General features: G+C 44.5%; 1 protein-coding gene across 7 annotated transcripts in view; it reads left to right on the forward strand.

Annotated features, from left to right (window-relative positions):
- SMOC2 (SPARC related modular calcium binding 2) overlaps positions 1-26,113 on the forward strand; it is a 161,802-nt gene that overhangs the window by 15,204 nt on the left and 120,485 nt on the right. For 4 of the 7 annotated variants that reach the window (XM_064158445.1, XM_064158449.1, XM_064158451.1 and 1 more), the window contains exons 3-4: positions 7,326-9,086; positions 9,605-9,845. In XM_064158445.1, the coding sequence (XP_064014515.1) occupies positions 9,771-9,845 (75 nt within the window). In that variant the 5' untranslated portion in view covers positions 7,326-9,086; positions 9,605-9,770. Of the gene's footprint in view, positions 1-7,325; positions 9,087-9,211; positions 9,846-26,113 lie in introns of those variants that run through there. The other 3 variants (XM_064158447.1, XM_064158446.1, XM_064158448.1) reach the window with 3 other exon arrangements.

Here is a 26,113-nt window from a genome sequence, read left to right on the forward strand (position 1 = left end):
TTTTTATATCAATAAACCCCCGAGGGGTGGTGCAGCTCCTGGCACTTCACTGGCTCCAAGGATGAAATAATACATCCTGGTAACCCAAGCAGTTTTTGCCAACAGAGCTGCAAGGCTTTTTTTGGTTGGTTTTGGGGGTTTGTTTTGGTTTGATTTGGTTGGTTGGGGTTTTATTTTGTTTTGTTTTTCTTATCCTGAGACAGAATACCAGCAAAAAATTCTTCCAGGAAGAGTGACTCAGTTCTGGGCTCCTCAATTCAAGAGAGATGTTGAGATACTGGAATGTGGCCAGAGAAGGGTGACAAAGCTGGTGAGGGGCCTGGAACACAGCCCTGTGAGGAGAGGCTGAGGGAGCTGGGGGTGTGCAGCCTGCAGAAGAGGAGGCTCAGGGGGACTTCATTGCTGTCTACAACTACCTGAAGGGAGGCTGTAGCCAGGTGGGGGTTGGTCTCTTCTGCCAGGCAACCAGCAACAGAAGAAGGGGACACAGTCTCAAGTTGTGCCAGGGGAGGTCTAGGCTGGATGTTAGGAGGAAGTTGTTGCCAGAGAGAGTGATTGGCATTGGAATGGGCTGCCCAGGGAGGTGGTGGAGTCGCTGCTCCTGGAGGTGTTGAAGCAAAGCCTGGCTGAGGCACTTAGTGCCATGGTCTGGTTGATTGGTTAGGGCTGGGTGCTAAGGTTGGACTGGATGATGTTGGAGACCTCTTCCAACCTGGTTGATTCTATGATTCTGTGTTAGTCAGCTGCTTGAGACTGGCATGCAGAAGCCAAAAGTCTCTTCTCTGATCAAAGCAGCTGCATCAGACCTGAGTCTCTCTGCTAGTAAAACATTTCCCTAGCCTTGGGCCTGCTGGCAGCTGAAAGACTGCTTCACCCCTGTGCGCTCACCTGTCAGAGCTTCTCCAGGACAGTTTGATGAACTGGTGGTTAGGATGGGAGGTGGGAGATCTGGGAGGCAGTCAGGCAACAGAGGATCTTGAAGAGGAGGCTCCTGTACCTCTGGCCAGCTGAAACAGGAGCCTTTTGGCTAGCCTCAGGAGCAGAGCTTTGCCTGTTTTTTAGCAGAAACACTTGTTGGTTCCTAAGAAATTCTTTCCCAACAAGGGTCTTACTGCAAGTGATGTGGCCCTGTGAAGTGTATAGTTTCTAAAAAGTGGCTGCTTTTCTGACACAAACATGCAGATCCATATTTCTCTGAAGAATTTCTGATCAACTTTTGTGGTAAGCTTAGGAAAGGCCAAATGACCTAAGGGCTGCAAGGTGCCAGTTACAGATAGTGTTTCACATTCTTTGTTAGAAAAATAGTTATGAAACTACTGGATTCTTCTCTCCCTGCTTTTTATTTCTGAATTTCTTCCAATGCTAAATACTTTGTTCTCCCTGTGGAAACCAATCATTTACTAAATATTTAGTGTAATTCCTATCTATGCCTCTCAAGTTAGCCAGTGTTTACACTTGAAAAGCAAGAATCTTTCTTCTCATGCCACAGTCACTCCACAGAAATAAACACAAACCACAGAACCTGAACAGATCTTTGCTGAGGCACAACGTTTCAAACACCTTATGGATTAATGCTTATGGAGCCTGTCAGAGTTTTAAAACCACAATGAGAAAGAAAGTATTTCTTCAGCTCTGAGAAATGAGCTTTTCATCAAATGTCAGCCCTACACTGGGAAAGGCACTGCAGGTTGTTTATCTAAGCAGACAGCTCCTGATTCAATTGTTCATCTAAGCAGACAGGTTCTTATTTAATTGTTCATGATGTCTTCCCACTTAGTTCTTGCTATGAATTCGTCTCATTGCCACCCTCTTTGCACTGTACCTTGGTATGCCTCAGAGACACGCAGAGCCTGCAGCTCACCAAGAACTCACCCTAAGGGGGAATGCTAACAACAATGACCAGCTTGTCAAACCCCACAAAACTTGCTGCTTTTTGCTTCACTTGAGAACAACAACAAAAGTCATATTATCTTTTCACTGACGTGGTGAAGCAACACATGCCCAAATGAGATTTTGACATTACAATGCAGGACTTTTAAAAGAGTTTTGAAGACTCTTTGACACTTATCAATGTTCTCCAAAGTTTATGACTGTTAATTAGTTTAGTAGTCAGTAAAAAAAAAAACAAACAACCAAGAAGAGAAAAAAAAACCTGAACAACTAGCGGCATGAGAGGCAACCAGTGGCTTTTGGTAAGACTGTGAAGTCCATGAAAATTGCAGCCTCTGAAATATTGAATAAATCCAAAAAGAAAAGAACTGATTAAAAGCAGAAAGGTAGTCACTAAAAGCAGAGAGGTAGAGTCAGCTCTTCCACTACTGCCACAGTATCTATGAGAATGTACCTGTACTTACCAGCTGGGCAAAACAAGCCAACAAGAATCATAAACACAAAGAGAATCAAATGTTTCCCCCAAACTATGGAATTCTTTTTTTCTTGAAGGTTTAACTGAGCTTGTTGCACTATGGTTTTTAACTTCTTCCTCATTCTGAAGAGAGCTTGGTAAGAAAAGATGACTCTCAATGGACTAAAAACCACAGCTACCCGTTGCAAATTAGGTTTTGGCTAGGTCAAGCATAGTAATTTTTACAGACCACAGCATGCTGGTATTTCCACTTTCCCATCAGAAGTGCCTGCTCCTCTGTCTCTACCCTCAGAAGCACTTGAGAAGTGTTTGAGAGCATCTGCTGCAGACCTGCAGCACCATAAGGCCTATTGAGAAGCCATTCCTGCTCTCCCTTAGTTGTAGAATCCTCTCCACCTTCTTGCTCATATTTCCATTATCTCACCCATGCAGATGAGGCTTTTGTTGGATAGTCATGAGTTGTTTTTTTTTTCATCTGGCACACACAATCTTTTCTGTCTTTCCTTGGATAGTCATTGAGGGCCTCTCATGATGAGAGGGAAGGAAGGAATATGATAAAGGGTAGAGAATGATTTCTCTATGCCTGATTGCTTTCTACTTTCTAAGTTCTTAAAAGCCATCTCTGCAAAAGGTGCAAGAGTAATAGCCTTGGAGACAGGGACAAGGAGCAATGGACGTAAGCTGCAGCGCAGGAGGTTCTGCCTCAACACAAGGGGCAACTTCTTTATTGTAAGGGTCACAGAGCACTGGGACAGGCTCCCCAGAGAGGTTGTGAGGTCTCCTTCTATGGAGACTTTCAAGGCCTGTCTGGATGTGTTCCTCTGTGATCTGTGTTACATAGTATTGTTCTGCTCTGGCAGGAGGTTGGACTTGATAATCTTGGGTTTCTTCCAACTCCTAACATCCTGTGATCCTGTAAGACCAAAGCCAATAAGGATTCAAAGACATTTACCTATGAGGCAGGAACAGTGTGGGAAGGGACAAGGCCTGGCCTGCTCAGGCAACTTTGACCTGATCCTGTCCTGTGTTGATCTCTGCTTGTGGTGATGGTGTGGCTCTGGCATGATTTTGGCACTGAGATCATGGAGTCCTATCATCAGTCTCACACTGACAAGTCCTTGACTAAACCAAATCCCTCAGCACAACATCTCATCACTATCAATCGCTATGGTTGGAAAGGACCATCAGGATCATCCAGTCCAACCTTCATCCCAGCATCCTTAATCACCAGACCATAGCCTCAAGCACCACATCCACTTTCCTTTTAAACACCCCCTGGGATGGAAACTGCACCACCTCCTTGAGCAGCCTGTTCCAGTGCCTGACTGCCCGCTCAGTAAAGAACTTCCTTCCAACATCCAACCTTTCCCTGTCAAAGCATTTTCATTTAACACTAAACCAAGCCTCTTCCTATTATTCTGAGAAGCAGTGCATATGGGATGCTGAAGTAGCACATCTCTAATAGCTGCCCAGCATCTTCCCAATAAGAATTTCTGTGCCTTCACATTCAAAATCTTTGTTCCTTTCTTTATTTGCAAGTATAGAGAACATTCTCCAGAAGACAGAGGAAGCAGGCTGCAGTAGCAAAATACATCTGATGAAGGAAAGGAAAAAATAATAATAGGAGATAAGCATATTGTACATACAAATGCACAACGATGTCAGAGCTATCTTATGATTTACACCTTCTGGTGTTATGTTCTGATTTTCTCCTGCATTCTCTGTCACTTCAGATACTCCACTGGTTGTCAGAAAAGCATTTTACATCTGGTATTTCACTTCACGTAATAGTTGTTTGATTTTCATGATTGGTGTAAATCTCATGATAAGCATTGGGGATGAATGTATCTTTACCCAGATGTGGCTTCTCCAGATGACATTCTCCACACCATGGCTCATTCTTCTTCTTCTTTCTTCTTCTTTCTTCTTCTTTCTTCTTCTTTTTCTTCCCTTTACTTGTGCTCACATCTTTCTTGCCAAACTTATTTTCTTTTTTCAACTTCTGTATTTGGTCCTGTTCCAAACCACACCATCCCTGGTTCTACACTTCAGCAAAAGAGGAACAACTCTGGCCACAGAGCTATGGTGATCCTGGAAGGTGATGTAGTGCAAGGTGAGTTAGTCAGTCAGCATCAATGCATCTCAGTGTATTACAGCAAGCAGATTTCTGAGAAGCCTAAAGAGTATACTGGTGTTAGGTGATGGAGGAGAGCACAGCAGAGCTGTTTCTGGCAGATGGAAAGGTACTAGCACTGGTCTCACCCCACAAAATGCAGAGCAGGGTGTTTTTTGATTGTTGTTGTTGTTGCCTTGAAGGTTAAGCCCTCTTCCTCATACTGGCTGCTCACTAAAGTGTGATAAAACTCCACACAGTAAGCTCTAATCAAGGAAAATGCAGCATGTTGAAACTGGAAAGTCTAATTGAAGGATGACACTTTACAAAGGTATCTGTTTTTCCCAAGGACAACCAGCCACACAGAAGTCTGTCCCTCCACAACTGTGACTTGACTTACACATTCTGTCCCCTTTCTAAAAGGTTAGTTTGATGACTTTATTTTTAATGATCTAATAATGCGTGGGCCTTGGTGTTTTGGGATGAGGGTTTGGCTAACCTTTCTAGCTCTCCCAAAACAGAATCTCAGCCTCTGTTTCCCATAAATACTTAAAAAAGAATTCCACCCTACATTCCATGAGGCACAGAGCACAGCTCAGTCATCAGCTGCTTGGTCATAGCTGTGCTGAAAACCTGTATGTTGAAAAGGTTTACAAAAAAACAACTTTCTACTCAAAGAAGTAAGTAAATGAATGAGTCATTCTGAATTTTTGCTTAAGAAGTCCCACAAAATCTGACTTGTCTCTTGGACTCCATTTGCTCTACTACTCGTAGCAAACACCAAGTAAGTCAGCAGAGGGTTTTATTATTTCTTTAAACATATGGTATATATGGGATATCACCCACATCACAGGATCACAGATCACAGGATGTTAGGGGTTGGAAGGAACCCAAGGAGATCATCAATCCAACCCCCCTTGCCAGAGCAGGACAATCCTATCTAACACAGATCACAGAGGAACACATCCAGACAGGCCTTGAAAGGCTCCAGAGACGGAGACTCCACAACCTCTCTGGGGAGCCTGTTCCAGTGCTCTGTCACCCTTAGAGTAAAGAAGTTCCCCCTTGTGTTGAGGCAGAACCTCTTGTGCTGCAACTTACACCCATTGCTCCTTGTCCTATCCCAGGGAGCAGTGAGCAGAGCCTGCTCGCTGTCTCCTGGCCAGCCCTCATATACTTATAAACATTTATCAAATCCCCTCTAAGTCTTCTCTTTTCCAGACTAAAAAGCCCCAAGTCTCTCAGCCTCTCCTCATAAGCCATGCCCTCTAGTCCCCTTAATCATGCTCGTAGCCCTCCACTGGACCCTCTCTAGCAGATCCCTGTCCCTCTTAAACTGGGGAGCCCAAAACTGAACACAGTACTCAAGATAGGGTCTCACCAGGGCAGAGTAGAGGGGGAGGAGAACCTCCCTTGATCTGCTGGACACACTCTTCCTAATCAAGGAACGAAGTCAAGTGTGAAAACCTGTGAATACAGGACTGGAGTCTCAGGTTGCCATTTGTGAGCTTTTAGTAGTCATACTAAAGTCATGGGAGACTTGCCGCTGATGGAAGTTGGTTTTGATTTGGCACCTTTGTTTCTAAGAAGCTAAGTGTTTAGTCTTTTCAAGTAGAAAAAATCAAACAATTACTTATATTTTGTTATTACTTGCTACAGGCCAAATCAGTCTTTGTCTCTGGCCAGGACCTCATGATGCTCAGTATTATAGAAACACAGGAGAGAGAAAAGTAGGCTCTATCCACTCAGTGAAGAAATAACTGTTCTGTACTTTGTGTATCTGTAAGTGCTTGCATATTCCCTAAGTATCACAAGAACAGTCTGACTCTTTTATATTTTATAATATTATTTCCCATTATTTTCCCAAACACTAAATAAGAGTTAATTAATTAAGAGTTAATTAATTAAGCCTCGAGCAAGGCTGCAGAATGCATGCACTGACTGGAAAACAGCAAACTTGAAAAGCAGGTGAGAAAATGGGGTTTGCTCAGTAATTCTTTGAAGGAAGATGCCAGGAATCCGTAAGAGAAAAAGAGTGTCTGTCTGAAAAATTGCATTATCCCCTGACAAACAGAGCTTGATTCTGCTACCAGAAGCAGACTTCTAAACACTTTGATACTCCAGCCAGTTAACACATCTTGGATCTAGTGCACTGAAACCTAACAGGATTTGCTTGCTGTAGCCTTGATAGTTAAGAGCCAGATAATTCTTCCTTTCTCACGGGATTTTCCAGATCCTTATAGAACAATCCTCTTAAAATTAATGCAGCATGGCCAACCTTCCACAGGATTTTAATCCAACCTGAACAAGTCTATAGTAGAGACATAATGCCCTTTTGCTCATAGTTCTTCTCCAGCTTCTTTCCCTTTTTATATCCCTTATCTAATCAGACTGTAAGTTCTTAGAGGCAGGTAGGCTCCTTGCCACCATGGTGGTGGCTGAAAGCTCTGCCTTAAGATCACTCTGTCTTTTACATTACAAAACACTGGTTTCAGTTGCCTAAACCTTGCCAGTTTTTATCACTTGGTCTCACATTTCCTTTAAAAAACATTTATGTTAGGCCAAACTATCTTCTGGGATATGCGGCAAAGAAAAGGAAGAAGAAATTTTAAGCAGTATAGTCTCTTGAGAAAAAAAAAAAGCCAGTTAAAGGATAATAGACAAAAGAACAGTGCATATTTCAGCAAGGCAGCTTTATTTTAAACCCACAATGCTTTCTGGACTTCAGGCTTTCCCCCCCACCCCCTAGAGTTCTGTCCTTTTGGTTATTGCCAAACTCTGTGGAAATCCACTCAAATTTGCCTAAGTTATAAACTCTCAAAAACCTACAGCTTGTTTTTTTATTAGGTACATTTCTCATCTGTTCTGAGCACGGAATTTTCTCTGCAGTGTCAAATCCAAGCTGTTCTGTGGGTTTATTCTGCCAGATGAACTGCAAGCAAATGGACTGTCCACCTTGGTCCAGCTGCATGCAGCAGTGCTTGGGAGGGCGCTGAGCTGTAGGCAAAGGAGCCATGGGGATAGCAAGCTACCAAGAGCATGGCAGTAGGGAAAACAGACATGGAAGGCTGAAGGGCTGCACTGTGATGAAGAGGACTTGGACTTGAACTGGGAGACAGGCTGGTGGAGGTGGAAGAGGACTGGGAAGATGATTCTGGAGAGGTGAAACTGTCTGCATTGATAAGGCAATGAGAATGAGAGGTTTGATGAGAAGAAAATGGGATGAGGAACACACAGGAGGTAACGCTGAGGTACGAAAGAGGCTGGAGTCACCACCACAAGAACAAAGGTCCCTCAGGCTCTGACAGAGACATCAATATTGCCAAGTTGCACCATCACCCCCTTGAGTGGAAAGGGCTGATAAATGTCTCACACTGCCTACTGCAGGGAAAAGCAGTCTGCTATCTCTGTGTGACGTGCTGTTAGTCTGAGACTGATGGAGATCTCCATGGTGCAGAGAAACGTCTCAAACATGTTTTGATCTGGACAATGCTGTATGATAGCTTTGGTATTATCCTTCTCCCCATTAAAAAAAAGAGCAGGAGATACCACAGGCCACTCACACGCATGCACGTATGTTGTACTGAGTTGTTATTAAAAAAAAACCACTTTTGGAAAAAAAAAGAGCTTTCTCATGACTCTGGGTGCTCACTTGAGACCTGGAGAAGCTGTGACATTGTTGGCTGCCTGCTTTGAACATCGTGGGATCTGGAAAAGTCAGCAGTGGATGTCTCAAATAGGGCATTCGACTCTATGTGTTCCTCTCAGCCTTGGCTCAGCGTGCATGCAGCATGTGTCCTCCACTGTGCTCCATCCTGAGCCCTTTCTGAGCCCGTGAGTGACTACCAGGGTGTGATGAGCCTGCAAGGTCAGATCTATGTTTGGGGAAAAAAAGTCACTTGCGTGCTGGGAGTGTGCAGCCACCCTAAAATCCATTCACGTCCACAGATACACACACCCTAGGAATAAAGCAAGCCCTGAGAGCTTCAAACTCCCTGGCAGCACCCGTGGGGACCTCTGCAGGCTGGCAGCAGGTCTGAGAGAAGAAGCAGAGGACTCCTCCATCGACAAAATTGCAATAAAAGCATCCTTTAGCAGTCGCAAAGAGGGGATCTTCGGGTGGTTCACAGCAGGAAACAGCAAAGTACCTCCACCTGGTTCCTAAAAGATAAGTTAAATCTCGCCGAACTGCCAGAAGGAAGTTTTCACCTGGCATTTACGGCACGGGTTGCGACAGCCTCGCAGGGACCTGCACCTCCCGGGGAAGCAGTCCCCATTCCCCGCCGTGCCAGAGGGTCTGGAAGTCCCCAGTGACCCTCGCCCGCGGCCCTGCGCCCCACCGCTGCCCTGCTTTGGCCCCCGCCAGAGCTCTGCCTGCCTCAGCCGCTGCTCCCGCCCCGTGCGGAGCGCGCGGCGGGCGGAGCGGAGCGGCGCACCGGGAGGGCGACAGGGCCACGGCCGGGGCGCACCGGGAGGGGATCGGGGTGTAGCAGCCCGTAGGGTTGGGGCGCGTCTCACCCCCCCCATACCAGGACCTTCCAGTATTTGTACTTGTTGATTCATCAGAAGGCGGGGGGAAGCGGGGCGTCGGTGGAATGAGCCCTACGGGTAAGTAAGCCGGCGTCCCCTCGGGAGTACCGGGGAGGGTTTTCCAGCGAGGTTCTGTGGGTCTGGGAGGAGAAAGCGGAGGCCGGCCTGGGGAGGGGTGGGGGAGGATAAGAGGAAAAGGGGAAGAGCAGCTCGGTGAGGTCGCACAACGCCAGCCTCCCGCGGCGCCCCGCTGTCAGCGGACACCGGAGGAGTGGTGCGAAGGGTCCTCGATTCCAGTCTCAGTCTTTCCCTCCCGCTTCCTCCGTCACGGGGAAGTCGAGTCTGGGGAGGACAGAAAGAGACCCCCAAGGCTAGGCAGCAGCCCGTCCGAGGCGGAGGGAGGGGCAGCGCCCCCGGGGAGGCGTCGGGGTCCAGCGGATCCCCCACGACACTGCCGGTGGGGCAGGAGGGCGCCAGGAGAGCACAGGCTGTGGAGCATCTCCGAGCCGGGGCTGACTCTCCACCATAGAGGGAGGGACACAGAGAGAGGGAGAAACTGCCACTTCTCTGCCATACTCCTGTCCCCAAATTTAAAGGGGTGGAGAAAAAGAAACTTTGAGGGCCTGCGCTGAGACCTCCCAGTGGGAGCAGTTGAAAAGGAGCCAAAACAGGCGTCGAAGCGGGGAGCGACATCCCAAGGAAAGTCCCCCTCCTCCGCTTCCTGAAGCCGCAGTGTGTCCGCGCCGCCGCCGCCGCCTCAGGATGTGGGTGCCGTTGCTGCTGCTGCTGCCGGAGCTGCTCCCTGCCGTGCCAGCCCAGAAGCTCTCCGCCCTCACGGTAAGGCCGCCCTGCTGCTGGCCGCTACGCGCCCGGCGGATCGGTTTTCCGATGCGCACCTGAGCCGATGCGTCCCCCCAAGCTCAGCTGCCGGCAAAAGGGCAGCTGAGCTTTGGGCGACAGATGGAGTCCAAGTTGAGAAGGGCAACACCACTGCAGCGTGTCCGGTAACGCGGGCGCGGCGGGGTGAGCAGCCGGCACTGCCGCCCCGTCGCGTTTCTGCGGGGCAGAGCGCGGCCGGTGGGAGCGAAGTGTGAGTTTACTGCGGGTCTCCGCAGAGCTCGGGCCAATGTTAATGCTTTTATTTGCTCGGAAAGGAATGATGCTGCAGTGAGGTCTGCTTCTGGACCGGCTTGGACTGACCAATTTTACTTTATTCTTAATTATGAAGCAACATGAAACAAGGCTTATTCGCTATTTCGGGCTCTGTGATGCCTAACATGGAACTCCGCATAGAGATGGGTCAGCCAATTCATTAGACTTGCTAAATAAGCCATAACCACTTCTGTAGCCCAGACCTGAGGTTTGCAGCTAATGGCTTAGTCCATCTTCTTGTAGAGCTTGCAGTGTTTGCAAAGCTGTGATTAATGCAATCTGTAGAAATAAAAAACATTTTCCTTAAATGTGTTTCTAAACAAGTGCTTGAGTAAACATAACGGGCAGTGAGTACCCCTTTCAAGCCGTTTTAAAGTGTTTTGCTGAGGGCTGTGCCCCTTAGAGTTTACTATGCTAAAGATACAGGCAGTTGGAAAGGGAAATAGACACTGTTTTTGTTGCAGTCTTTCAGAACATTTCTGTAAAAATTTCTCATTTTTCTCTCTTTTTCTCTCTCCTCTCTCTTTCTCTCTCTCTTTCTCTCCAGTACTTTTTGAATAAGAGGTTGTAGGGACAGGTCAAGAGGAAATGGCAGTGGGGGATGGCTGAGCTGTTCATACCTGAAATTCTTCAGAAAAAGTTTTGCCTTCTTGTCCATTTTTTTTTTCTTTAAATGATTTGTAGATTAAGAGCTGCCAGTTGAAAGTTTTAAAAGAGTAAGTTTGCTCCAAGTGAATTTTATAGTGTCTGCCATTTGAAAGTGTAAGACAGAAACAGTAAAGTGAATTTTGTCTTTTACTTAAGAACCTCATTTGAAGCACCCTTAAACTGTCAGATAATATATATATATACAGGTTAACCCTGCAATTTAATTCCAATTTCAGTTTCACAAATCAGAATCTGTCTATTCAGAATTTGCAAGAGATTACATGTTCTTTCTTCAGTACTTAACAAAGTTCTAATTATTAGCATGGAAGCAAATAAAAAAATTATACTAAAGCTTAATATGTCCAAATACAAAATATTAGTAACTGCTCTAGTATCTTTCAATGATACATAACTGCCATTTAGCAGATGTGCATAAATCACTGCTGAATATAGCTGTCATTCAGTGAGTGGTTTCCTGCCTTACAGAAGAGAAGAAAAATCTGTCCAGGGCACTTGGGCAAACTCCTTAAACATGAAATGTCATAGACTCATGCAGATGTATTTGATTTCACTGTTAGCTGAGAGATGTCTGAAGTCCCTCTTTCGCCCTTCCAGAGTGTGTAATGTTCATTTCTGTACTTTATAGTAGTGTGAATCTTTATGAACCGTGACCACAACAGTCAATCTTGGTGGAATCTCTGCCTTTGCTACCAAAACAGTAATGACTTTGGAGACTTTAAGCTTTATGACTGAATTAAACCTCAACATTTTGCTGGGCATGCACATGCACACTGGTTTGGGTTGGAAGGGACCTTTAAAGATCATTCAGTCCAGCATGCCTGCAGTGAGCAGGGACATAGAATCAACTAGGTTGAAAGAGACTCCAAGATCATCCAGTCCAACCTAGCACCCAGCCCTATTCAGTCAACTAGACCATGGCACTAAGTGCCTCAGCCTTGAACACCTCCAGGGATGGTGACTCCACCACCTCCCTGGGCAGCCCATTCCAATGCCAGTCACTCTCTCTGGCAACATCTTCCTCCTAACATCCAGCCTAGACCTCCACCAGCACTCCTTGAGACTGCATTCCGTTGTTCTGTTGCTGCTTGCATCTTCAACTAGATCAGGTTGCTCAGAGCCCCACCCAACCTGACCTGGAATTTTTCAAGCATGGGACTTCTAGCACTTCTCTGGGCAACCTGGGATAGCTAGATGCCCTTGTTCATAGAGGACTGTAGATAGTGAGCCCATGTAGTTTTTCCTGCTGCCTGTGCTCTTCTAAGAGCGCTCTTAAAGAGGCAGCTACCCCATGTGATTACTAAACCATATAACGTTGGTGATTGACACCCCGACACCTGCAGGAACGAAAGGACACACAAACTCATGCACACATACTTTTTACATCTTCCCACAAGACTAAACTTTGAATAGGGCAGTCTTACTATTTGTATACTTCCTTATTTAAACAACAACAACCAACCAATGCTATTACAACAACAAATACCACAGAACAAAGTCATTCTTTACTCCTACAGACATTTTGCTTATAGCTCAGAGACTGTGAAACTATTCTCAAATGTTCATAGATAGTATCTAGATAATTATAAGGAAAATCAAACTTAGGCTGTGTAGAAAGACCAAGAAAATGCACAGCTTTTTTTTAACCTGCCATGCCAGTGTGTGGTGATGGAGAACTACTGTTCATTTCCACACATCAGATGAAGACTTTGTTTTTATTTGTGTGGAAGAATGGGAAAGAAAGACTGGTATTTTCAGAAGTAACCAGAGGCCATTTGGACAGAGCAGATTTTACCATTTTTCATGAGAACTGGGGTGATTATGAGGAAAGTGTTCACATCTGTGATGGCATCACCTTGTCATGCATATATGCAGTTTGATAGGTGGTATCCATGTCAGGGGGACAGTTTCCTTAGCTGTAATGGTAGATCTGCCATAAGACAAACGTTAACAATGATGTGATAACAAAATTAAAGTTCCCTCTAGCAACAGCAGCTCTGAAGTTAAGGTGATTTTCCAAAAGGTGACTGCATAGATCACATATTATTTTTCTTGCCTGGATGTTGAACAACTCTGGGTTCTGAGTTACAAACTGAATGATGGCTGGGTAAGGAGAGCAATATCAGCACCTGTCATTATGTTTTTCATTTGTCTGAACTGATTCCTGGACTGTTTTGTCTTTATGTCTTTGCTAGTTCCAGAAACAGAGCTTATATTGCTTTCAGAGAAGACTCCCAGTAGTTTGTGGGGCTGTGTCACCGTCTAATTAGGAGTAATATTCTCATTTTTCCTGTATGCAGAAATACACACAACAGCCATCCATGTCTATAGATCAGATCAATATGTGATTTTCAAGTGTTGGAAGATTTGCAGCAGTACAGTAGCAATAAATAACAGTGTTTTCACACAAATAACACCTCCATGAGATTTCAGACTGCCTAGTAGTCCTATATGAGTGCAGAACTGCAGGGACTGATGAGTATATGACTTCTACAATATTGATAATAGCCATTGGCACAATTTCTGGCAAGTGGATGCATCATAGCAGTCAACAGGTAGTTGAGATGCATCAGGCAGTCAAGAGTCTGTTCCCCTGGCCTGCATGGTTATGTCTAAAGTGAGTGTATAAGTATTGTAGTCTGTCCTTGTCTACCTAAACGGTGGGTCAAATTACTTAGGTCCCTTTCTGTATACCAGGGTGAAGGAGGGACATGAGGAGTGGGCAGATGCACATCTGAATCTCTGTTGCAGAGTGAGGATATGCACTAGGGTCTAAGAGTTTCTAAATTCTTGTCTATTTAGAGATAGCCCAAAGCTAGTTTGAGTTTGTAGCAATCTTGGCTTCTTGTCATCAAAAAACAGCCTTTCCTAAAGTTGCTCCTGGACTCTTGTCTCCTGAGTAGGAGCATATTGCAGTAATTGACAAAGTGGGAGGAAATATAATATTCCTATTCCAGTTCTGAGTTTCCAACTGAGCCACAGGGATGCATGAGGGAAGAAAGCATTATTTAGTATTATATTTATTGTTATTTCAAACAAACAAACATTGGCAACAGAACAATGGCTTTCATTCTGGGAAGGTAAGCTGAGAGCCATCTCATAAGAAGCCATGAGATCTGGGGGGGACTCTAGCCAATTTGGCTTCTGCTGCTTTTTTCTCCCCTTATGTCAAACAGTAACGTAAAACATTCTTAGATTCCAGAAAATATCTGAAGTAGCCTTGTCCTTTTATCTTGTTTGTGGAAGGACAGTTAATTTGCAATTCTTGTAATGCTTTTGCAATTTTGCATTTTTACTCTACTCTGCAAAATGCACCCATTCCTTTTGCATGTATGAAACCCATGAGAGCTCAGTTTTGTTGTCATATTGTATGAGGGTAATAGTCATATCTTGAGGATGTAGGTAGTTTTGCTTTGAAACACCACGCTTTAAAGAAAGTTCATTCTCTTCCTCTAAGAAGTGAGTTTGTTATCACTGTGTGTGATGGTTTGGGTGTTACCTGCCCTCCCCCACTCTTATGAAATCACCCAGACTAGACTCAGCCAAGCTGAAGGTTAAGGAATGAAGCTTTAAATATACAGCTTAGCACAATATACAAGCAGCTATTTACAGTATTTACAGCTATAGACAGAAATATACAAGTTAACAGTGATATAGAAACACAACAGCCCTCCCAGAAACCAGAGTCCCCAGGAGGAGCTCCCAATCACCATTCCACCTTCTTTCCACCCCTCTACCTTAACTCAGATTTTGCCTTACATTCAAGGTGAGTTTGGAGGATCGTCCAGGGAAGTTAGAAAGTAGAAGGATTAGTTACACAGAAAGCAGGCCAGGGAGAAAGGTACAGACAGTAGCTGCAACAGAGACCTACTGGTCTTAATCTGTGTTTTAGTGAGCCTGTGAGTAAAGTAGACATCACCATTGTTTCCTTTTCACAGCCTATAATCTAATTTCTCTCACCAAAATATTCCAATTAGCCTCAAACTAGCACACTGTACTTACAACCACACTTTGACATTGTTTATGCTGTACTTTTGGAACCATCATCTTAGCTTTTCTCTCAGCTTTGGTGTTATGTGTGTGCATGTGGTTGTGCAAAAAACAGGACACAAGTGTTTCTTATTTTAAAATCTTGATGACTTATAGCATACCACAAACTATTTAATTTTATTCTTTAAAAGTCTTGCTAAGCCATGTGCCCTTCTCAATGCAATATTGGTCTTAGATTGTACAAAGGAGGAAAGTCTGTTTGAAATGGCATCTTGAAATGAACACCTCTGCCTGTTAAAAGTTTCTTTCATCAGAGGCTGGAAATTCAGGGAACAATTGTTTTCTTTTTCTCTTTGCCACAGGCTTTGTGAGCATTCAGTAGCATTTAATTCTCTGGATAGCTTCCACAACACTCATCAATGTAAGACAGACTGCTAAGGTAGTTCAGTAAAGGGAAGCTAAACATAGCCAAAGTTTTCCAAGTTTAGGACCCTCTTGGATGGCGCCTGCAAATCCAAACATTTGGAAAATTTACTCTAATTGTGACTGAAAAACCAAGACTGTAAATAAAACTGTAAGTGGCTCCAGATCCTAACAGCATTGTTATTGCAAATAGGCATTGGTACAACCAAGAGTACATCAGCTCTGAAAATAAAACACTTTCAACAATGCTTCCTTGCAATAAACTCTCAAGACACTTCTCTGGAGAAGAGGAGGCTCAGGGGTGATCTCGTTACTGCCTGCAACTACTTGAAGGGAGGCTGTAGCCAGGTGGGGGTTGGTCTCTTCTGCCAGGCAACAGAAGAAGGGGACACAGTCTCAAGTTGTGCCAGGGGAGGTCTGGATGTTAGGAGGAAGTTGTTGGCAGAGAGAGTAATTGGCATTGGAATGGGCTGCCCAGGGAGGTGGTGGAGTCACCACCCCTGGAGTTGTTCTGAAGAAGACTGGCTGAGACAGTTGGTGCCATGGTCTAGTTGTCTGAATAGGGCTGGGTGCTAGGTTGGACTGGATGATCTTGGAGGTCTCTTCCAACCTGATTGATTCTATGATTCATTAAAGACAGACAAAATTAAACTAAAATCTCTCAGAGTTATTAATGAAAGAGTCAGTAAAAATTTTGACCAGGGGTTAGAAGTAATTTTCTTGCATGCAGAGAACACGAATGTATACCTCATAATATGGAAGGTGTAATGGAGATGTCAGGTTGACTGAATACCCATAATATTTTAAAACCAGCAGTGAAGAGTAGAAGTGAATATGAACGGGAAGGTAAGAGCAGGGCAAAGGTAAAAAAAAAAATATGTAGGTAGTGCATATTTTGGCCAGTTGTGAAGCTTTCATCCTTCTCCTGTCACCCATTGAATACCTCAAGGAACAGCTGGGTGTGTTCCTTGACAGCTGGCAGACTTGGAGGTTTGGTTCATTTTGAGGAGCCTCCAAAGGTTTAGCTGTTATCCAAAAGCTATCTGAATCCTCTTGGTTTGTAGATCTGGCTATGAACCTTTTCAATATCTGGCTCACTCAAGACTTTGCTAGTGTTTCCATTCCTGCAGCCAGACCAGTTTCACCACCGGGAGAACCGTTTTCACAGTATTTTGGTACTTCCATTTCCTGTGAGGCCTGAGATCAGGAAGTGCAGAGGCGCCTGAAAATTAAAAACTGAATAAGAAAGAGTTGTGATCAAAGGCCTGTATCTGAACAGCAAATCAGGTCTGAGTTTGGTTGGGGAGTGACACCTTTTATCTGAACAAATTCATATGTTTTTGGGCAAGCTGCAGAATGAACAGAGGCTACATTTTGCAAAGGACTTACAGATTTCTGAAAGTTGTTGTGTTTTCTTTGGTAGGAAACTCAAAATGCTTCTTAATTTTCTGCTTGATTCAATAATGGATGTGTTGAGGTAGATTTTAAGAAGCTCAGATGAAAGATTCACAATGAAGCTCATTTCACAGAGAAAAAGTGGAATGCTTTCTTCAGAATAAATACAGTCAAAATAGTTTTCAGTTGTATCCTCCCCTCTCCTCCCCTCCTCTGACCCTCTACCATCCTTAACAAAATTCTGGTGATGACAATCATTTTCATTCCAATGGCCCCTTGTAATCTCACAGGTTATGCTTCTGTTGACATTTCTCTATCTGCTTCTAGTTATTAACTGGTAATCATTACCTTCATATTTATCTACAATTGTAGATAAAATACTTTTCAGTAGAACACTGAAAATGGAAAAGCTTCAGGAAAAAAAAACTTACAGTTTACAATATGCTGATATTACATAGACTAATTTATGCTAGAGGGAAAGGATAATTTAACATGTAGTAAGAAATTAGACCTGAGTGAGAACTGGGCAGAGAAGTGCAAATATAGCATGAATAACTGCATTTTCCCCTGCAGCAATTTGATCTTTGCCTAATTGTCCCATCTACTTAGGGAACTAATCTGAATTACAGCCACGATTACATGGTAGTGCAATGTTTTGCATAGGATGTAAAGATAGGAACTTCCAGAGAAGGGTGACAAAGCTGGTGAGGGGCCTGGAACACAGCCCTGTGAGGAGAGGCTGAGGGAGCTGGGGGTGTGTAGCCTAGAGAAGAGGAGGCTCAGGGCTGACCTCATTGCTGTCTTCAACTTCCTGAAGGGAGGCTGTAGCCAGGTGGGGTTGGTCTCTTCTGCCAGGCAAGCAGCAACAGAAGAAGGGGACACAGTCTCAAGTTGTGGTGAGGGAGGTCTAGTTTGGATGTTAGGAGGAAGTTGTTGCCAGAGAGAGTGATTGGCATTGGAATGGGCTGCCCAGGTTGGTGGTGGAGTTGCCACCCCTGGAGTTGTTCTAAAGAAGACTGTCTGAGGCACTTGGTGACATGCTCTATTTGACTGGCTAGGGCTAGGTGCCAGGTTGGACTGGATGACCTTGGAGGTGTCTTCCAACCTGGCTGATTCTATGGTTATGGGAAGGTGAAAGCTACCTAAAAGTGTGTGGACTGATATTTAGATTGGTGTAGTAACAGTATTGGAAGGTTTCTTAACATGACTTCAGGAAATTATGAGTGGTCTTCAAAGAACTAGTCTAGTGTCATACCTTACAGCAGAGCCTGTGGAGTAAGTTTATGTGGAGTTAATTCCCCAAGCTGAGATAATAGTCAGTTGTTGTAGAGCAAGAAATTGCCTTTATGAGTTAGTAACAGCCCTTCGGTGGTTTTTGTTTGTTTGTTTGTTTTCCATTTCTAGTGTATCAGCTTTTAAAAATGACCACTAAGTATTTCATCATCTGCTTAAAATTCAGGCCAATAGAGAATACATCCTAGAATTCTTGTCAGGGTGGAAAGAGAAAACATTTCCTGAAGGCAATCGTTTCCAGCTCTTTCCCTGGCTTGCTCAGTGTGGTGCTAGGAAACTCACTCAAAAATGTTTATCTCATACCTATCCAAAACTTGGCTTTTATTCTTCATTTACTCTCGGCTGCTTGTTCTTTTAAGTATCTTTTAAGTCACTGAGTAAAGATTTTTTTTTCTTTTATATTATTTTGAATTTGTTTTGAGGATGTGACTCTATACTTTCCCTGTCTTTTAGGTCTTAATCTGTAAACTGCATACAAATTAGCTGTCATACATATGCTATAAATCTTTACCTCCCTGTCCTAGAGCATCTGAAGAGTACTTAGATGAAAACAAAGGAAAAATCCATTGCTCTGGAAGGCTTGCTTTATTTATGCTAAGCTTTTATGCTGTGTTTTACAGACTTTCAGGATACATCTGCTGCTATAAGGTGATCACAGTCTTTTATTTGGGCATAATTTATCAATATTCTGACCTTTGTTCAGTACCAAAGCAGATGATTCTATTTAGAGTGTAAGAGGCTTAGGAGAGGTCTGTACGATTTTGGAAACACATAGTGTCAAATAAAGAATCATTTGAACTGGGATTGGGATGGACTCACTATGATCTATGTAACAAGCTGCAGTACAGATGAAACTTGCAGACTGCAGACACGTGTGGATGTCAGAGTGGAAGAAACGATTCAGTTTCATTATCTTTTGCTTGCTCTTATCTGGTTGAGATTTGTCTTAAGTCTGCTGTAGATACTCATTAATACTTTGAAGGAGAGAGGGAAGGGATAGTCTGGGGGTGCTGATTGATACCCGCCTGAACATGAGCAGCAGTGTGCCCAGGTGGCCAAGAGAGCCAGTGGCATCCTGGCCTGCATCAGGAATGGTGTGGTCAGCAAGAGCAGGGAGGTCATTCTGCCCCTGTACTCTGCACTGGTTAGACCACACCTTGAGTCCTGTGTTCAGTTCTGGGCCCCCCAGTTTAGGAGGGACATTGAGATGCTTGAGCGTGTCCAGAGAAGGGCGACGAGGCTGGGGAGAGGCCTTGAGCACAGCCCTATAAGGAGAGGCTGAGGGAGCTGGGATTGGTTGGCCTGGAGAAGAGGAGGCTCAGGGGAGACCTTATTGCTGTCTGCAACTACCTGAGGGGTGGTTGTGGCCAGGAGGAGGTTGCTCTCTTCTCTCAGGTGGCCAGCGCCAGAACGAGAGGACACAGCCTCAGGCTGTGCCAGGGGAGATTTAGGCTGGAGGTGAGGAGAAAGTTCTTCCCTGAGAGAGTCATTGGACACTGGAATGGGCTGCCCGGGGAGGTGGTGGAGTCGCCATCCCTGGGGCTGTTCAAGGCAGGATTGGACGTGGCACTTGGTGCCATGGTCTAGCCTTGAGCTCTGTGGTAAAGGGTTGGACTTGGTGATCTGTGAGGTCTCTTCCAATTCTAATAATACTGTGATACTGTGGTATTTGGTGGACATACGTTTATTTGTTTAGAAAATGATCTTTTGTCTGTAGGATGACTTACTTTTGTGAGACAACCGTCAAAGAATTCAGAGACATAAGGTGAGTGGAGAGATCTTTCTCCATTTCTACTCCTCTGCATTCCCTTGGAAAAACAGATGGGTGGCATCACTTGTGTAGCATCCTCAGAGGCAAGCAGGTCAGCTGTCTAAATGACACTTTAGGAATCCACCACGGGAGGGAGTTCAAGAGCAGCACGGTCCTGCTGTATCCCCTCTGGGAAGAGAGGCAAGTAGGGGAATCCCTTGTTTCTCTGTCTCACTGTGTGAATCTTCAGAGGAGGAGTTAAAAAATGGAAGCTTTCACTCTTTAGTGCTTGCCACTCAGCTGGCCATCAGATGGGCCCCAAAAAAGAACAAAGTCTCAAATGGGAAAGCATCTCAACAGAAACTAAAGAAAGGTAGAACACAGTTCTGTGAAAAGAAAATGTCTTTAATGACATGGCTTGTCTTGGCATGAGTTAACGACCAGTATTTGTGAGAACTTGGAGTGGGATGGTGTGGACAAGAGAGAAAATATGGCCTAGCATATGAGCAGGTCTAGACTGGGACAGGAAGAGGAGTTCGGCCTCCTGAAAGAGTATATAGAATCATAGAATCAGTCAGGGTTGGAAGGGACCACAAGCATCATCTAGTTCCACCCCCCTCCTGCCATGGGCAGGGACACCCTACCCTAGATCAGGCTGCCCACAGCCTCATCCAGCCTGGCCTTAAACACCTCCAGGGACGGGGTCTCAACCAGCTCCCTGGGCAACCCAGTCCAGGCTCTCACCACTCTCATGCTGAACAACTTCCTCCTCACGTCCACTCTGAATCTCCCCACCTCCAGCTTTTTTCCATCCCCCCCTAATCCCCTTTTTAGACTCCTGAGAGCCTAAAAAGTCCCTCCCCAGTATTTTTTGTAAGCCCCCTTCAGACACTGGATGGCCACAAGAAGGTCACCTGGGAGCCTCCTCTTCTGCATACTGAACAGCCCCAACTCTTTCAGTCTCTCCTCATAGCAGAGCTGCCTCAACCCTCTGAGCATCCTCGTGGTCCTTCTCTGGACACACTCCAGCATCTCCACATCCCTCTTGTAATAGGGGCTCCAGAACTGGATGCAGTACTCCAGGTACTCTCAGCAGAGTGGAGTAGAGGGGGAGAATCACCTCCCTCCACCTGCAGCCCACACTTCTCCTAATGCAGCCCAGGATCTGGTTGGCTTTCTGGCCTGCAAGTGCACACTGCTGGCTCATGTTGAGCTCCTCTTCCACCAGCACCCCCAAGTCCCTCTCCTCAGGGCTGCTCTCCAGCAGTCACTGCCCAGCTTGGATTTGTGCTTGGCATTGCCTCGACCCAGCTGCAGAACCTTGCACTTGGTCTTGTTGAACCTGCTGAGGTTAGCTTGTGCCCACCTCTCCAGCCTGTCCAGGTCCCTATCCTGTTCATTTCACTGCATTTATCCATATTGTTTCTTTTTGCAGAATTTACTACTTGAATTCTGGTGAGCAAGACAAAACAAAGTGGAAAACTTATTTTGCACACTGTAGTTAATGGGATTATGTTTCAGACTCTGTACTCCTGGGAAGGCACTTTTCAAGCATGTCAAATTTTTGATGGCTTTCAGCCTAAGTGGATTTAGTTGCAAATCTGAACTTTAAATATGAGGTTTTATCTTTCCGTCTTGTTTCCTTCTTGAAAGGTTCCATATATTTCATTTCTGATAGAAAGGGAAAGATTTCTTGAAAGAGGTGTTCACTGCTAAATTGCTCTTCTGCTTAAGTTTCCTCTTTGCAGATGCTGTATGACAATGTGTTCAAAAGTTCTGTCATTGCAAAAAAGCCTCATTCTTGATGGGCCCTCCTGGTCTATCATTGTTACCAAGTTCAATAATAAGTAAAAGTAAATCTTGAATGACACCTGCCTGCAGATGAGGTGAACACAAATAATAGAAGGCATACAAATAGTGAAGGTATTGAGGCAGTTATAGCCACAGCCTGGCTCTTTGCATCCTCTGTGTATTATCCACGGTGGCTGCTTTGTATAGGCTTTCCAGAGGATGAGCTTTTGTTTGGTTGGGTGGCTTTGTGTGACATTTGCTTTCTTCCAGTCATTAGGCACCTCTGCTGTTCTCTGTGACTTCTCAAAAATGATGGGGAGAGGCTCAGCAACAATATCAGCCTGTTCTCTCAGCACTCATGGGTGCAACCTGGCAGGGACCATGGATCTCTGTGTCTTCAGTAGGCACAAGTGGTCTCTAACCCTGTCCTGACTGACTAGTGGAGTGTCCTCTTCTCTCCAGTTCTGCTCTCTTGCTTCTAGACACTGAGTTTCCTCAGAGATGGTCTTAGTAGTAAAGATGGAGACAAGAAGGCATTCAGCAACTTTGCCATCTCTGCATCTCTGGCTACCAATCTCCCACGTTGTTCAGTAGTGGACTTAACCTTTTCCTTGATCTTCCTTTTGTTGTTGATGTCCTTAAAAAAGCACTTCTTGTTTTCTTTCACCCCTCTGGCAAGGCATCCCAGGGTGCATCAGGAAAAGTGTGGCCAGCAAGTCTAGGGAGGTTCTTCTTCCCTTCTATTCTGCCCTGGAGAGGCCACACAGAATCATAGAATCAACCAAGTTGGAAGATTTCCTGACTGGAGCACAAGGAAAGTGGTGTGTAGGGAATCTTCCCTGGCAAGAGATGACAGGCTTAGTTTGGCAGAAGAATACTGCCAGAGAGATGGAGGTATCCCACAGGCTTCTTGAGCTTCAGCTCTCCCCAGCAGGAGTATAATCCCGGTTTTCTTCTTTGGGACTCTGTACATGTCAGGTCCTCATCCAGTCCAACCTGTCACCCATCCCTAGCCAATCAACTAGATCGTGGCACTAAGTGCCTCAGACAGGCTTTTTTGAACACCTCCAGGAATGATGACTCCACCACCTCCCTGGGCAGCCCATTCCAATGCCAATCACTCTCTCTGGCAACAACTTCCTCCTAACATCCAGCCTAGACCTCCCCCAGCACAGCTTGAGACTGTGTCCCCTTGTTCTGTTGCTGGTTGTCTGGGAGAAGAGCCCAAATCCACCTGGCTACAGCCTCCTTTTAGGAGAGAGCTTCTTCCTGTACACTACCTGGGTCTTTAAAATGTCATCCATCAGCTGCATTACATTCCCTATATTACCATCTCTGATCTTAAGACTACCTATGTTAGTCATACATATATATGCAGGGCCTGACTATATACTTGGTTTTATTTTAGTGTCTTGACTATCATCATAAATGATAAGAGAGCTTTTACTTCCTGAATTGTTTATTATGACAGGAACAATCAAAAAGTGACACAGGAGCAATGAAAAAGTGACAGTTTCTCTCCTTGGCAGAAAAGTAAATGACTGCTTAAACTTTCAGTTCCGAGTCTTCTCTGCACACCTGGGGATGTGGAAACTCCAAAGCCAGATGCATTTTACAACCAGGTCAGGAAATTACACTCATTTAATACAAGTAAGAAGCAGCCAGAAATGTTCAGTGAAGCTAGGTGGTTACAAATAGGACTAATCACATATGAAAACTCACTATTTCCACCTGAGAGTAATTAAAGCAATGTCAGAGATGCAATGCAATCCCCTCAGGAGATCATATAAATGAGTTAAACACTAGAAATAGTGTGCATGATGGATGGAAAAGCTTGACAGAAATGACAAGTCTATCAAAGCTGAAGGAGGTCACAGTTCATATTCTACAGCGATTCTGTGGTATGCAGGATGTCTCTCAGGAAAAGCCCTGCAGCTGTCTGCTGTCAACAACAGCAAAGCAGGTGTGTGTTTGTCTCTGAGGAGCAGAAATTGATGCTTTCTATTTCTCATGTCTGATATTTCTTGCTTCAATATAGGTTGACATCTTTGAAAACTTTGGGACTTTAAAAAATGTTTCTAATTTGCTCTTACACTACTGTTCAGTGAAGTGACATGGAGAATTTGTTAACCAAAGTATAATTGGAGCTGATTACTTAATTTCATATTAGTTCTTTGTGACTGTAAAATGGCCTGGGGGGCTGCAGGTGTCACATGCACACATTCTGTGTTCTGCATTGTTTAAAGAGTGGTGGGATGTGTGCCAGGTGTCTGGAAGTCAGTTCAAATAGTGGAGCAGCGTGAGTGAGGTGAATTGAGACGGTTTATCCCCCTTGTACACTGTCCTGAAAGCTAGAGAATATTCTCCCTTACTATAGAATAATGCAATCTTGGAATTGGCCATTAAACCATGTCCTGAAGTGCCGTGTCTACATGGTTTTTGAACCCCTCCAGGACAGTGTCTCCAACACCTCCTTGAGCAGTCTATTCCAGTGCATGACCACTCTTTCAATAAAGATTTTTTTTCCTAATACCCAATCTAAACCTCCCCTGGTGCAACTTGAGGCCATTTCCTCTTTTTCTATCACTTAATACAAGGGAGAAGAGACCAACCTTCACCTCACTACAGTCTACTCTTAGGCAGTTGTAGAAAGCAATGAGGTTTCCTCTTAGCCTCCTCTTCTCCAGACTAAACAACCCCAGTTCCTTCAGCTGCTTCTTCTAAGGCTTGTTGTCCGTGCCCTTCCCCTGGACATGCTTGAGCAACTCAATGTCTTGTAGCTAGGGGCCCAAAATTTACCACAGAATTGAGGGTATGATCTGACCATTGTTGTGTATGGGGACACGATCACTTCCCTACTGCTGACCATGCTATTCCTGATATAAGCCAGGATGCTATTGGCCTTCTTGGCCATCTGAGCACACTGCCCAGTCCTTCCCAGTAAAGAGGGGGATCACAACTGCAGCTTCTGTCCTGGCTCTATGGAACACTGGCTTGCTTTTGTACGCCCTCACGTGATGTGGAGAGCAGAAATGCCTGAGACAGGCACTCAACAAAAGCAAGTTTCAAGGTCTCTGATGATGTCATTTGTGTTGCTGATACAGGAGGTATAGGTACAGCTGTATGTAGAGAGAATTTGTATGATAGCAATCCAGACAGTCCATACTCTTTGTAATGAATGTGTCCAGCCTTCTCCACTACATCCGCATGACTCCAGTGTGACTTTGAGCAATGCAAAGTCTGCCCTCTTGTCTTTGGAACAAGGAAAATTTCATTTGCTCTCCTGAAAAGAATAAAGGAAAATAAATTTGGCCTTGGGTCTCTCCTCTATAAGGGCAAGAGCACACAAAGGAGCTTGGAGATGATGGCAGTACATGAAGCTGCCACTGCCAATGAGCATGTTAGGATGTCAAGCCTCGGGGAATGATATCTGTCAATCTGTATGTGTCTGGGTGATGTGCCTCTTCATAACCCTGCATCCTAAAATAAATCAGAAACCTGTTACCAGCTTTTTGTACATACAGGTTGAAGATCATACAGTTATATGCTTGTTTTGGTTGGAAAACACCTCTAAGATCATTGAGTCTAACCATTGACTTACCACCATGGTCATTAAACCATGTCTACATTTTTTTAACACCTCCAGGAACAATGACTCCACCACCTCCCTGAGCAACCTATTCCAGTGCATGACCACTCTTTAGTAAATACTTTTTTTGGCCCTAATATTCTGTCTAAACTTTCCCTGATGCAATTTGAATCAGTTTCCTCTTATTCTGTTACTTGATACTGGGGAGAAGAGACCAACATCCACCTTGCTCTTTGTCATCAACAGAAGGATGCCTCTGGACATATACTGTACGTAGGAATGGAAAAAATCACCTCTTTTCCTCTCTGTTGCTACTGAGTGGTATTTGCTTCTTTGAATCAACCATGGCATCTTCATGTTTCTTCCATATTGTTGACAAATGCATGTGGCAACAAAGCTTGAAGTTCCACTGAAACAGGCACTGGTTTGTGACATGAAACTTGTTAAAATCCTGCCTACCTTTTACTCTTCAGGGCAAATATAACACACCATCTTCATAGGAGGTTGTTAAGTTGGAGCTAAAATCCTCATCCACCAAAGCCATTATTACAAGATGGTCCTCATTTGTATGTGTGTGTGTGTGATAATCATGGTTTTGATTTTGGCAGTAGGGGGAAAAATCTCTTCCAAGACACAGCCATTCTTAAAAGGTGTGCTACATGAAGGGTCCGAAGGCTGCTCTGGAAGACAAGGATTGGCTGAAAGTGGTAGAGAAATTGGCTCATTAAGAAACAGAAGTAAGCAGAACTTGGCAGAGACAGTAATCAAGGTCAACAGAGTGGGGAGGTGTACTTATGCCAAAAGTAGAGGAAGAAAAAAGCTTGAGTCTCAGTATGTTTTCTTTTTCTCTCCTTTTTTTTCTTTTCCCCCAAAACTGATGTGTTTGTTCCAAAGTAAAACAAGCTATTAAAAAAAGACTTATTTTTATAAAGTTCTTTTCTTACAGTCAAGCTGAAAGGCTGTCTCTAAAATTTTCATATTATATCAGTCACATTGATTATCTGCACATACAACTCTGTTAAATTAGAGCTAAGGCCATATGCATGTCTTGTTTAT

The sequence above is a fragment of the Pogoniulus pusillus genome, chromosome 18 (assembly GCF_015220805.1).
Source record: "Pogoniulus pusillus isolate bPogPus1 chromosome 18, bPogPus1.pri, whole genome shotgun sequence".
Taxonomy (NCBI): domain Eukaryota; kingdom Metazoa; phylum Chordata; class Aves; order Piciformes; family Lybiidae; genus Pogoniulus; species Pogoniulus pusillus.